Source organism: Mirounga leonina, unplaced genomic scaffold (assembly GCF_011800145.1).
Source record: "Mirounga leonina isolate KUSES-001 unplaced genomic scaffold, KU_Mleo_1.0 Mir_94, whole genome shotgun sequence".
Classification (NCBI taxonomy): domain Eukaryota; kingdom Metazoa; phylum Chordata; class Mammalia; order Carnivora; family Phocidae; genus Mirounga; species Mirounga leonina.
In genome coordinates, this window is record NW_023270855.1 from 42,012,420 (window position 1) to 42,026,803 (window position 14,384).

General features: G+C 46.1%; 1 protein-coding gene across 1 annotated transcript in view; it reads right to left on the reverse strand.

Moving 5' to 3' along the window:
• The window catches only part of FBXW12 (F-box and WD repeat domain containing 12), a 20,923-nt gene extending 8,036 nt beyond the window's left edge, over positions 1 to 12,887 (reverse strand). Inside the window, exons 1-7 of the mRNA XM_034997532.1 lie at positions 10,791 to 12,887; positions 10,023 to 10,141; positions 4,533 to 4,742; positions 3,793 to 3,951; positions 2,386 to 2,596; positions 1,747 to 1,925; positions 1,541 to 1,674 (exon numbers count right to left, since the gene is read on the reverse strand). Of these exons, the coding sequence (XP_034853423.1) occupies positions 1,541 to 1,674; positions 1,747 to 1,925; positions 2,386 to 2,596; positions 3,793 to 3,951; positions 4,533 to 4,742; positions 10,023 to 10,141; positions 10,791 to 10,845 (1,067 nt within the window). The 5' untranslated portion in view covers positions 10,846 to 12,887. The remainder of the gene's footprint in view (positions 1 to 1,540; positions 1,675 to 1,746; positions 1,926 to 2,385; positions 2,597 to 3,792; positions 3,952 to 4,532; positions 4,743 to 10,022; positions 10,142 to 10,790) is intronic.
• Positions 12,888 to 14,384: the final 1,497 nt, after the last annotated feature.

A 14,384-nucleotide genomic window follows, 5' to 3' on the forward strand; every position in this document is an offset into this window, starting at 1 on the left:
TCTCTCTCTCTCTCTCTCTTCTGCCCCCCCACTCGTTCTCTCTCTCTCTAAAATAAATTTTTAAATTTTTTTTAAATTATTGAAAGGAGAAAAGCATTTCTGAGTCAGAGTAGCCTAAGATTAATTAGCTATGATAAAGAGAAAAAAATAAAATCTGTTAAGCATAATTATATATCAATTATATATGATTAAATTTTTTTTTGCCTCAAAAACACTGGAAAAATTTATCTGAACATAGAGATTTAAATTACGGCTGCACAATACTCCATGATGTGGATATGCCATAGTAAGTTAAACAATCTCTTATGTTTGGGCAGTTAGTTTCCAGCATTTGGCAATCACAACTCATGTTGCAATAAACAACCAATGGATTTCTAGTCCATGGAGGTTTACTGTCAAAGTAAACTCCTGCTAGTGGTACTGGCAGTTGGAAGAATACATGTATCGGGCACCTGGGTGGCTCAGTCGGGTAAGCGACTGCCTTCAGCTCAGGTCATGATCCTCGAGTCCCGGGATCGAGTCCCGCATCGGGCTCCCTGCTCGGCGGGGAGTCTGCTTCTCCCTCTGACCCTCCCCCCTCTCATGTGCTCTCTCTCATTCTCTCTCAAATAAATAAATAAAATCTTTAAAAAAAAAAAAAAAGAATACATGTATCTGTGCTTTGTTAGATATTGCCAAAAATAAACATAAGGACAAGCAACAACGTATATAAAAGATAAGACCTCTATGTATGGTATGTAAAATCTCAAGAAAAACAATTTAGATGAAGGCAATCTACAAGAAAACTAAAATGGAGATAAAAACAGCTGGCTAAAGAAGCACCCCAGGGGCGCCTGGGTGGCTCGGTCGGTTAAGCCTTCAACTCTTGGTTTCGGCTCAGGTCATGATCTCAGGGTCCTAGGATCCCACATCAGGCTCCCTGCTCGGCGGGAAGCCTGCGTCTCCCTCTGCCTCTGCCCCCTGCTCGTGCTCGCTCTTTCTCTCTCTCTCAGATAAATAAATAAAATCTTAAAAAAAAAAAAAAAACAACCCAAACGACTCACGAACTCAAAAAAGTATACACCTTGCAAGTAAAGACAGGATATTGAGGACATAAATGTTGCATGTTCTGCTGTGGGCAAACAAATGGGAGCCCTTTTGGAAAGCCTTTTGAAATGTACTACAAGGGCTGTGAACACATTCCAAGAACTAGCAATTCTCTTTGTGGACATAAGTTTATTTAAATACATCCTCAAACACTCTTTTAAAAAACCTCTCTTGGGCGCCTGGGTGGCTCAGTTGGTTGAGCGACTGCCTTCGGCTCAGGTCATAATCCTGGAGTCCCGGGATCGAGTCCCGCATCGGGCTCCCTGCTCGGCGGGGAGTCTGCTTCTCCCTCTGACCCTCCTCCCTCTCATGCTCTCTCTCTCATTCTCTCTCTCAAATAAATAAATAAATAAATAAAATCTTAAAAAAAAAAAACCTCTCTTATTATCCCTTCATTTTTTTAGATCAGAAGTTGCAATCTTTAAGGCAAGGTAAGTCACAAGGCGGGGCTTACCAGCTCGGTGCTGGGTCGCTCCCTAGGTGCTCCAGGTGACAGCAGCTCCTGAGGTACGGATAACGGCCTTCCTCTTCCCACGTGTACAGGTGCAGAGAGTCATCCATGGATGTGGTGAGGACGTGCACAGAATCCTTCAAAGGATACCGGGATGAGCGGCCCAGAGTCAGAGCCGCGAGCGGCGGGCGGAGGAGGCTCATACCTACCACCCATAAGTTGCCGATGGTCCTCTGGTGGTCCTCAAATCGTTGCAGCAGGTGGCCACTGATGGTGAAGAGGAATAGGGACGGCCCACTCTCAAAGACAATCATATTTCCGTCTCCGACTCCCATCCAAATAGGACTCTCCATATGAAGCGGCAACAAGAAAGTTGCAATCTGACGGGCTGTTTTCATGCGAAACATACACACACGGGCAGGCAAGCTGGGCTCCTTCAGTCCGCACGCTAGCTTTACGCGGAATGAAAAAACCCACTCGCTCTTTTCAGGGGACCTCGGTCTGGTGAGGAAAACGAAGGGCAGGCCGGTGACAAACACATGTCACAGACCACGGTGACAGGTGCCCGGACCCAGGAACAGGGGGCGGTGGACGGTAACAGCTCAGGCATGGAGGAGGCATTGGGATCCAGGCCCTAAAGCAGGATGGGAATCTAAACAGACCTGCCCGAGAGCGGGGTGGAGCACAGTAGAGGTCAGAGCACGGGCATGAGAGGCAGGCAGGCCCGGGGTAAAGAAATCCCCTCCAGCTAAAGCAGCCCCCTGCCCCCTTTCCACAGAGTTATGGCTCCCAAAGAATGCACGCACGGAAGGGACTAGAAACCGTGTCTCTGATGGGGCACAGCCTACCTTGGATGTCTGTTCTGTCCCCCGTCCTCTCAGCCATTAGCTCAAAGGTGGTAAATCCTGTCTTTTTGAAAGAGCCTCTTCGGTACATCACTGTTATCCTGCTTGTCCTCCTTGGGGCCCAGCAGGCTCTGCAGCAGGATGAAAATGGGATGGAGAGCGACAGAGGGCTTTTGCCTTCTGATGGTTTCAGTAAGCTCTCTGTGAGGAACACCTGGGGAGAGATCAGTGCACATGTAGTCAGGTGAAGGGAGAAGTTACAGCACGTCAGGACAGGAGCGACTCCAGAAAAGCCTCCTAAAAGTCCTTGTTTTGTGGGGGCGCCTGCCTGGCTCAGTCGGTAGAGCATGTGACTCTTGATCTCAGGGTCGTGAGTTCAAGCCCTACATTGGGCATGGAGCCTGCTTTAAAAAAAAAAAAAAAAAAAGCCTTGTTCTGTGGCCAAAGCTTTATTCTGAATCTTAGGGAGCATTAAGTAGTCCCTGCTTGTCATCTGACATCCAAGGACCATCTTCCTCTCCTGTCTGTCACGGTCATGCAGAGAGCAAAGTCCCTGAAGCTGCTCTTCTGGCACGCCCAGGAGTTACAAAACCATGTGGCCACATTGGAGCCCAGATCAAGCTGCCATTGGTTGGATAAATTTTTCCCTGCTTGGGGAACTCGTCTAGGGCGGTTCGGTTTTCGCTGCCTCCTCTCAGCTCCTTGCTCTCTGGTGCGCGGTCCACACGAGCCACATAGTAAAAATGGCAGACTCAACGGCCACAGACTTTCTCAGAGGGACATTCGGAGGCTGATACGTTCTTAGTTACTTCTGGACTTCTTTGTCCCTTCCAGCCAAGGTGGATAAAAGTAAAGCAAGGAAAGTTAAAACGAACAAGGTTACCAAAGATCCTCCTTTCTTGAGACCTCTCTCACCTTCCTCTAGCTCTTTGGCTGTTCAGGCTTCATGAGCAAATTTTCATTAACAAACTTTTTTTTTTTCTTGCAACTTGACATTATCACTTCAAAGAACATTGTTTCTTTTTTCTTTTTCTTTCTTTTTTTTTAAGATATTATTTATTTGTCAGAGAGAGGGGGGACATGCGAGCACAAGCACGGGGAAGTGGCCGGCAGAGGGGGAAGCAGGCTCCCTGCTGAGCAGGGTGCCCGATGCAGGACTCTCAATCCCAGGACCCCAGGATCATGACCTGAGCTGAAGGCAGATGCTCAACTGACTGAGCCACCCAGGAATCCCAGAACATTTTTTTCTTGGCTACAAAAATGGATTCTACATGCAATATGGCCTTTGAGAGGAGGGAGCACTATGTGTGGTCCTCCCTGAGTTCTGCAGGTTCTCCAACACTTCCTAAACCCCACCTTCCTAATGCTTGACCCTCTGCTCCCAAAGTTAAAGCACAGAGAGACACGTACCACTGGCAAGACATTCTGATGTGTCCCAGATGCAAAGATCCATTTCTTGTCGGGAGAGCAGTGGAGGAGGTCAACACTATATTTAAATGCACTGACTTTAGAGACACCCCTTAGCTCAGGCACTGTCAGCGTGTAGATGTCACCTTCAGAGTTGCCTACCTGAAACCAAACACCACCACCACGTCATTGGAAGGAGACAGGAAGTCCTAGAGCACACAGAAAGCAGGATTGTCAGCTGCAAAACATACCGTGGTTTCTTCGATCCCATAACGGAGATGAAAAGCTGCTTCCGCGTTGTGAGAATGATCCCAAGGAATAAAACTTTCTAAGCCCCAAAGCACTCTTCTCCAGAATAGTTACTCATAGCACATCAACACTGTTCTTTTCTCAATGTCTTCCCAAACCCACAGCTCGCTCTCCCTAATCCCTGTCCGAGGTCAAGTACTATACAATACACACTTGAAAGAAGAGACATAGGAACTCATTCACGGAGGCTTTTTTTTTTTCTTCTTCTTTTCTGGAAGAATGACTAGGGAAACGTACTTGTGGTAGATCAAGGGCCAAGATGTTAGTGAGGTTTGTTTGGCCAACATTCGTGGATATGTTTGGACTCTCAGGGTATGTGGTAGGGATGACTCTAAGAAGACAGACCGTGATGTGACAGTCATGGGGCCACAACGCCTGTCAAGGCAGCAGGCATTTTGTTTTGTGGGCCCTCTCTAGGTGCAGGGCTCACTTACCATCAGGAATGGGCCATCATTTGTGAGACAGATTTCCAAGGAAAAACAGGCCCGAGGCATGGTGAGGGTAGCCAGGGCATCCTCATCCTGACAATTCCACACTTTGACAGTTCCCTCCAAATCCGCAGTGAATGCAAGATGCATCTGAGGGAGGGTTGCCAGACGCATGATACTAGACTGCTGGACTGGGCTGGACCAGATCATAGTGCCCTAGGAAATGAGAGGAACACTGTCGGTGTGCAAGGAACTCTTCACACCTACTGGGCTTTCTTCCGGCCAGTGTTTTTTTGGAAGCCTCCTCCAAATCAGATCCGTTTCTCGCTTCTGGGAAAAGAATAAGAAAATTCTAAACATCTCGATTATTGGAGGGGTAGTGGACACAGAAAAGAAACAACGCAGTATATTCAAAGACAAGATCTCACTATGTGATGAGCATAAAGAATGATCACGCTTCTGGGCTCAAGCCAGTTCTGCCTCTAACTAACAGTGTTACATTCAGCAAGTTACTTACCATTGTGGCTTCTTACAGGGCTGTCATAATACATTTCACAGCACATGAAACATTCTTAGAATTCTGCCTAGGGACACCTGGGTGGTGTAGCCAGTTAGGCATCTAACTGGGTTTTGGCTCAGGTCATGAGCTCAGGATTGTGCAATTGAGTCCCACGTTGGGCTCCATGCTCAGTACAGAGTCTGCTTGGATTTCTGTCTCCTTCTCCCTTCCCTCCAAAATAAATAACTAAATCTGAGGGGCGCCTGGGTGGCTCAGTTGGTTGAGCGACTGCCTTCGGCTCAGTTCATGATCCTGGAGTCCCGGGATCGAGTCCCGCATCGGGCTCCCTGCTCAGCGGGGAGTCTGCTTCTCCCTCTGACCCTCCACCCTCTCATGTGCTCTCTCTCTCTCAAATAAATAAATAAAATCTTTAAAGAATAAATAAATAAATAAATCTTAAAAAGAGAAAAAAAAAAGAATTCTGCCTTGTCCACAGTAGGAATTCAAAGAATATCAACTCTCATAATTGTTATTCCATCATCAATTTTGTACATTGCAAATAAGACAGAAGAACGTTTCCCTTCTAGATTTTCTTTAGCCTTTAAAAAATTGTGAAGTATATCATACAAAGAGAAAAGAACACAAAATAAATGTAGAATTTTAGTTATTATAAATTGATCATAATAACTACTTCTAAGCCCACTTGTAGCACTTGCTCTCTTAACTTCTGCACACTCCCCAGATGTAATCACCATGTTGATTGTAACACTCAGATTGCCTGTGCAGTGTTATCTATTGCTGTGCAATAAATCATCCCCAAATTGGGTGGCTTAAAATCAAAACCACAATGAGACATCACCTCACACCGGTCAGAATGGCTAAAATAAAAAAGGCAATGACCAACAAGTGTCTGAAAGGGTGCAGAGTAAAAGCAACACTTGTGCCCTGTTGGTGGGAATGCAAACTGGGGCAGCTGCTGTGGAAAGCAGTATGAAAAAATTAAAAAATTAAAAAATTAAAAACAGAACTACCACATGGGCCAGCAAGTCCTCTACTGGGTATTTAGCTGAAAAAAAGGAAAACACTAATTTGAAAAGATATATGCATCCTTATGTTCATTGCAGCATTATTTACAATAGCCAAGATACGGAAGCAACCCAAGGGTCCATCGATACATGAATGGATAAAGAAGACTGGTGTGTGTGTGGGTGTCCTCACCCACACACACATCCACACCCACACAATGGAATACTACTTGGCCATGAAAAAGAATGAAATCTTGCCATTTGCAACAACATGGATGGATCTAGAGGGTATAATGCTAAGTGAAATAGTCAGAGAAAGACAAATACCATATGATTTCACTCATATGTGGAATTTAAGAAACAAAACAAACAGAAAAGAGACAAACCAAAAAACAAACTCTTAACTATAGAGAACAGTTACCAGAAGGTGGGGGTGGGTGATGGGGGAAACAGGTGATGGGGGAAACAGGTGATGGGGATTAAGGAGTGCACATGTCATTATGAGCACCAGGTGATGTACAGAATTGCTGAATCACTATATTGTACACCTGAAGCTAATATAATGTTGTATGTTAACTACACTGGACTTTCTTTAAATAAGCAAAATAAATAAAAATAAACCCTCTCCAGGGGCACCTGGCTGGCTCAGATTGTCAGGCGTCTGCCTTCAGCTCAGGTCATGATCCCAGGGTCCTGGGATCGAGCCCCGCATCGGGCTCCCTGCTCGGCGGGAAGCCTGCTTCTCCCTCTCCCACTCCCCCGCTTGTGTTCCTGCTCTATTTCTCTGTCAAATAAATAAAATCTTCAAAAAAAATTAAAAATAAAAATAAACCCTCTCCATAAAAACTGGGTGGTTAAAGCAGAAGTTTTTGTTATCTCAGTTTCTGTTAGAAATTCAGGTACAGCTTGGCTAGGTGGTTTGTGGCTCAGGGTCTCTTATGAGGTTGAAGTTGGCTTCATGAGGATGAGGCCAAGATGGCTGACTCATAAGGCTGGCAAGTTGGTGCTAGCTACCGGCAGCCCTCAGTACTTCACCACACAGACCTTCCCTGTAGGGCTTCTCAAGGGTCCTCATAACACTGTGGCTGGCTTTCTAGGAGCCAATGACTCAAGAGAGAGGAAGTGTCTTTTATGACATATCTTCATAAGTTACACACCATCATTTCCACAATGTCCAGTTGGTGACAATGTCTAGTGGACTACTTAGGATCATGAATATGGGACAAGGAATACTGAGGCCATCTTCCAGACTGGCTGACACACTCCACCCTGCAGTCCCTAATAATTCACCTCCCTCCCACATGCAAAATACGCTCACCATCTCCCATGCTCCCAAATGTCTCACCATTACAGCATCATCTCAAAATCTAGGATCTCATCGTTTAATGAGATGAGGCTCTTTAGATTCAGCTCATCTTGATGTGAAAACCTCAGAACTAAATATACAAGTTGTCTGACCCCCATCCCCAAAATAGAAGGCTAGATTATAGCACAGATAAGGATAACATTATAGACACTCTCATCCAAAAAAAAAAAAAAAAAAAGGAAAATGGCGGTAGAAGAGTGGGAGTCAGTGCTACACAGAAAATTTGAGCTCCAACAGAGAACATGCTGGTAGTATGTTGATCAGGATTTAAGGCCTGGGGAAGATTCTTCAGGACTCATGGCTCCACTCACTGGCTCTGGGTTCTGCCTTCTGAGTTATCCTGCCCTGTCCATATATGGTGGCCCAATTCCATAGCTGAGTAGTTTCACAGGCTGCTTCTTCCCTGTAAAAGTTCAGGATTCAAAGTCCTCTTTTCCTGTTGTGATATTTCAACCCCTTGACATTCAAGCTGGCAGCATTTCTGCCAACATGATTCCCTGAAAAAACTTTGTGGGTCTCCCAAGAAACTTATTGGAGTTGATGTCATTAGACAAGAGTCGCACCCACAAGTGTTTGAGATAAATCCCCTGACACCCTGGGCTGCTGCTGGGGCTGGTGAGGACAAGGCTTTAAACTTTGAGGTCCATGGCTTGACCTCAGTTCTGAGGCATCCCCTTAGATCTTTCTGTGGTCTAATAAAGAATTTTGCAGTCACTCTTTGGCTTCACCTTTATAATATGGTTTATTGACACTGCCCTGGATTGATCTTGCTTGGAGTCTACGTCTTAAATTTTAGCATCATTTGCCCTCTGAAAGGCTGCAAATTTTCAGAACCAGCAATCCTTGGCTCTCTTTTCTCTGACACTCATTGTATCCTCCCCTCTTCCCTTGTTTTACCACAAACAGCAAGCAGCAGTCAGCACTCAGCATTCTGCCTAGAATTCTCCTTAGCAAGAACACTCCATTCCTTGGAACATGTTCGCTAGTTTTCACATTACCCGGGGTGACAATGTTGTTAAAAATTTCTGGAGCTCTGTAACAAGAACACTGTTTCCTCCAGTGTCCAATATCTTTGTTTACATTTCCCTTTAAGTTTTCACTGGCAGCCTCATGGCAGGCCACTAGGTTTTTCCTAGGTCTCCTCAAAGTCCCAAACTCTCCTGAGTTTTTCTAGCTTCTTCCCACTGCCTGGTTCCAAAGCTGCTTCCACATCTTAAATTTTAAGAAAAGTTGTACTAAAAACTGTTATCTGTTGCTGCCTAACAAATGCCATAGCAACTCAAAGCCATAAACACTTATCCCACACAGCTTCTGCTGGTCCAAAATTCAGGAGGCGATTCCTTGAGTGGCTCTGGTTTTGGGTTCCTCACTAGGTTGCAGCATGTTGACTGGGGACACAATAATCTGAAGGACCGAAGGTTAGCTTCCAAGGTGGCTCACTCACATGACTGCAAAGATGGTGTTGGCTGTTGGCAGAAGGCCTGAGATCTTTGCCAAGTAGATCATCCACTGAGCTGCTTGGATGTCCTCGGGGACATGGTGACTGGTTTCCCCTAGAGCAAATTATCCAAGAGAGTATCTTTCTGATTTTCTCAGCTTTAGTGAAATGTAATTGACATATAACACTGTATAACTTTAGGGGCGCCTGGGTGGCTCAGTGGGTTAAGTGTCTGCCTTCAGCTCATGTCATGATCCCAGGATCCTGGGATTGAGCCCTGCATTGGGCTCCTTGCTCAGCGGGGAGCCTGCTTCTCCCTCTCCCTCTGTTCTTCCCCCTGCTTGCGCTCTCTTCTGTCAAATAAATAAAATCTTTTTAAAAAAGCATCGTATAACTTTAGGAGTCCCTTCTAGACTTTTATCATTCTCCTGCCAACTCATATATTCATAAAGGGTTTTCTTCAGAAGACCCTGTGTGAAAAAGTGTCATCATATACTTTTCACAGGGAGAAATACAGTAACTTGGGACCCACTTTGGGGTCTTCCAATTTCCTATCTAGTGATTCTTGCACTACATATACTGGTCCTGATGTAGACGACTTTTGTCCGCCTTGGAAGTGATCAGAGTTAGAGACCACTTCCTGAAAAAGTCAATGTAACAAATGCCATTGTTGATGGAGAGGCGGTAGAATAAGTCATGAAGATCCACAACACCCAAAGTTTATTTCACAGCCATTCCACGTTACCAATAGAAAATAAGTCCTTGTACAAATTTATATATAGAAATACACGTTAGGGATGCCTGGGTGGCTCAGTTGGTTAAGTGACTGCCTTCAGCCCAGGTCATGATCCTGGAGTCCTGCATCGGGCACCCTGCTCAGTGGGGAGGCTGCTTCTCCCCCTGCCTGCGTGCCTCTCCCTCTGCTTGTGTCTGCACACACTCTCTGACAAATAAAATCTTAAAAAAAAAAACACACACTCATTAAAAAGTGAATTTTCTGTGTGTCTACAGTCTAAATGGAAAGGTCACAGATTACCAATTAGAAGACTCGATTCGAAACTCCATTTCTGTCATCACTTCCAAGTAGCATTTCCCCCCAGCACTTGCCTGTGTGGAACAGGATGGACAGAGCGAGGCTTTATTTGTGCTCCTCACTGGCCAGACTCACCTCCTGCACGTCCCAGGCATAAAGCATGTGCTTTGATGACACCGTACAAACGACAGACTTCTCCTGTCCACCCGTTGGATGGCCATGTCCTGACAGATAAGCCATAGGTCCTAAGATTCCTAGAAGGAAACAGACAATACTGGGCCACCAGATAATTGAGGGATGATCCAATCAAATAAAGAGGACTCTGGAAAGATAACTAAGTTTTGCTGCACCTCTCAGGAGGGTTTGGGAAACAATTATGGAGAAGAGAAGAAGCTGGCTCCAGAGTCATCCAAACATGGGTTCCCATTGCAGATTGGCCATTTGGGAGACACTGGCCGACTTGTTTTTCCCGCCTTTGTTTCAGTTTCCATACATAAATACATACATACATAATCCCCATCCATAAAATGGGGATAAAGAGGTCTCCATCAGAGAACTGTTCTGAGTTTTAAAAGAGGTACTAGGAATAGAGTGAACGGTAGAAGCACTGTTAAGTTTCCCTTTTGTCTAACATTTTTATTCTAGGAGGGACAGGAAGCCTTTGGAGAAAGGGAGTCACAGGGCCTGATTTTAGCTCATGATAAGATCACTCTGGTCTCTCCATGCACCACAGAGCGTGGGGACAAGAGAAGACGCAGGGAGACTATGACTGCTACCACAGTAACCCAGTCCCACGAAGCTTTCATTTTCTTTCTCTTCACTGAATGAAGACACAGGGGGGAAAAAGAAAAGTTTCCTAAATCTCATTTGTCATGTTCCTCTAGGGGACCCCTATCCCCATACCAAGGTTCCCACTTGCTTCTTTGAAGATAAAGTCCTCTGGCTTCACCGATGCCATCCGGTATTCCAGCCTTGTTTGTTTGAGGAAGAACTGCTTCCAGCTCTGTGAGCCCAGGCACAGGGAGAAGTTGCAGAAGCTCCATTTCCTCAGACACAGGTTTCTGGAAACAGAGTCATCAGCCCCCCAGGCTGCCCCTGGTCAGTTCTCCTCCTCAGTAGGACTGGGCTCATGAACCCTTTCCTCACCGTAAGCCTCACTTGTGCCTCTCCCAACGCAGCCCCACACAGGCCGCCTTGGTACACACTCGGATGTCCTCTTCCTCCCATGAGAAACACCTGCCTTCCCACCTTACCCTTCCCTTGCTCACCTCCACAGCTGATCATTCTCTGCAACCCTATTCCAGTACTGAGGGGGAGAAAGGAAGAGGTAAGCAGGCAGTCAGTACCCAGACGTTGGCTCCTCCTCGGCTCTCCTTTGTTCTGGGAGCAAGGCCCTCATGGGTTAAGCAGCCACCATCTGGGCTCTCAAAGCCCTCCCAGTCTAGGGAGACCCTGACACAGTAACCTCAGAGACCCATCGCCACTAGGACAGGCACTCAGGAATTCTTGCGGGAGAAACGTGGGTTTCCCGGGGCTTGAAACGGGAGTCACAAGGACCATGTAGTCAGCACAGAGTCCTTTTTGCTTAACAAAACGTGAGGGCCTCAGAGCGAGGGATGTTAACTCCCCAATACCCAGGGCAGCACTCGGCTAGTCCGCGAATCGGTGCTCAACCTGGTCAAGAGAGGCAGCTGCAATCCAGGGACCTGGGCCTATGGGAGCTGAAGGAATGGGCCTGAGCAGGGTAAATGTAAGCAGTGAGGGAGGCTGTGTGGGTCTAAGGCTGGGGTCGCCAAGATCCCAACGCGGAGGCGCTGCAGTGAAGGGGGTCTGTGCGAGGACTTGTGGAGGGGAGTGGGGCGGGTCCGACCGAGAACGGCCTGTGGAGAGCATTTACCCTGTTCACTTGGGAAGCCTGGAGCAAGCTGAATGCGTCCAGGAAGGAGAAGATTTTCAACAGCGGCACATCAGGCACGAGGAACTCCATCTTGCACGGGCTGCACCTCCATCCAGGCTCCTCTCCCGTTGCTCTGAATTTAAAGGCTTGGCCCACGTCTGCAGCACTCGGGGCGATTTCCACCCATTGCTCATCCGGCTCCGATAGAAACAGGCCGCAGGTGTGCACGCTTCAGCCTCCTCCCCGGGGCCAGATCCCCGCAGCTGAGGGCATCCCTCCCAGTGCTTGCACGTTAGTGTTCATTGCTTAAACGTGTTCCACAAGACCTTCTTTGGTGCTGGGAACTGAAAGTGCAGGATCTGGGGCCGTTCTAGGAGCTGATGAACTTGTCAAAACTCTAGGAAATTTCGACTCACACACTCACAGTCATCAAATTCAAGGCTCTGTGGGACATCCTTTAAGTTCCAAATCACCGGTGTAGGGAATCAGCTTGGCACTTTTTTTTTTAAGATTTTATTTATTTATTAGAGAGAGTGAGAGAGCACAAGCAGGGGGAGCGGCAGGCAGAGGGAGAAGCAGGTTTCCCACTGAGCAGGGAGCCTGATGCAGGGCTCGATCCCAGGACCTGAGGATCAGGACCTGAGCTGAAGGCAGAGGCTGAACCCACTGAGCCACCCAGGCGCCCTGCTTGGCATGTTTATATGTCTACTTTGGGACGTGGAATCCGCGGGCACGGCCTATCTCTTAGCACCAACGCAGCTCCTGGGTTTCCACCTTGTGCATTTCACTTCCGGCGGAAGGAGGAAGCATGGGCCACACAGATTTCCCCACAGAGGCCCTGCTAAGGGCACAGGGCCCGTGGGACCTGGCTCCCACAGGAGGTGCCTTTCTTTTGTGACCCAATTCTTTTCTTCCAAGAACTTGACAACTGATTCCACTATTTTCTATGAGTTCCTCTGTGAGGCTCAGTGGGGACAACCCCTTCCTTGAACTGCTGCCTCCAGCCTGACCCACAGTAGTGGTTCTTGGAAGCCCCGTTTTCCCTACAACGTTATCTACTCCATTATCCAAAACCAGTTGGGCTTTTCAGGGGTAAATGTCCTCTTCCTCAGAATTTGCAGTGGAAAACCTTTCACATTGACAGGCCCATCAAGTACAAGCCTGACAACTATGGGAGGACACATTTTTCATTCTGTTGAATTAGGTTCATAGGAAACTGGTTTGAAGAGAATGTGCTTTAAAGAGAAAGAAATTGCCATAAAGGAAAAAAATTCTGGTTTCAAGAGAGATAAAGGGAGTCTTCCAGTATCTTTCATATCAGTAATTCTAGTCCTTTCTAAGTCAGTTTCCCTGAACTATGTATGCCATTTTACTAATTATAAAATTAAAACCTGTTTTTTGGTTTACCTAATTCAAATGAATGAGCAAGCTCTTGACTGACCTTTAATACCAACAAAAATGTATGTTCAAATTTATTAGACCTTGATATACATCCTAAACTTTTCTTCAAATATATTCATGTATGGGCAAATAACACATGGGACTGCACACCTGTCAGAACACCTAAAATAAAAAACACAAGGGTGCCTGGGTGGCTCAGTTGGTTAAGCAATGCCTTCAGCTCAGGTCATGATCCTGGAGTCCCTGGATCGAGTCCCGCATCAGGCTCCCTGCTCAGCAGGGCGTCTGCTTCTCTCTTTGACCCTCCCCCCTCTCATGTGCTCTCTCTCTCATTCTCTCTCAAATAAATAAAAAAATCTTTAAAAAATAAAATAAAATAAAATAAAAAACACAAGAAACAACAAGTGTGGGCAAGGACGTGGAGAAAGGGGAACCCTCGTGCCCTGCTGGTGGGAATGGAGAACAGCATGAAGGTTCCTCAAAAAATTAAAAATAGACTACCCTATGATCCAGTAATTCTACTAATTCAAAAAGATATGTGCATCCCTATGTTTATTGCAGCATTATTTACAGTAGCCAAGATATGGAAGCAGACCAAATGTCCATCAACAGACAAATGGATAAAGAAGATATGTATATATACATATAGAGAGAGAATATTTATGCACACAATGGAATATTACTTGGCTATAAAAAAAAAAGAATGAAATCTTGTCATTTGCAACAACATGAATGGATCTAGAGGGTATCATGCTAAGTGAAATAAGTCAGAGAAAGACAAATACCATATGATTTCACTCATATGTGGAATTTAAGAAACAAAACAAATGAACAAAGGAAAAAAAGATACCGGGCGCCTAGGTGGCTCAGTTGGTTAAGCGACCGCCTTCGGCTCAGGTCATGATCCTGGAGTCCCAGGATCGAGTCCCGCATCGGGCTCCCTGCTCAATGGGGAGTCTGCTTCACCCTCTGACTGTCTCCCCTCTCATGCTCTTTCTCACTCTCTCTCTCTAAAATAAATAAATAAAATCTTAAAAAAAAAAAGAAAAAAGAAAAAAAGATACCAAAAAGCAGAGAGAACAAACTGATGATTACCAGAGGGGAGATGGGTGGGGGGATGGGTGAAACAGGTGATGGGGATCAAGAGGACACTTATCATGATGGGCACTGAGTAATGTTTAGAATTGTTGAATGATTAT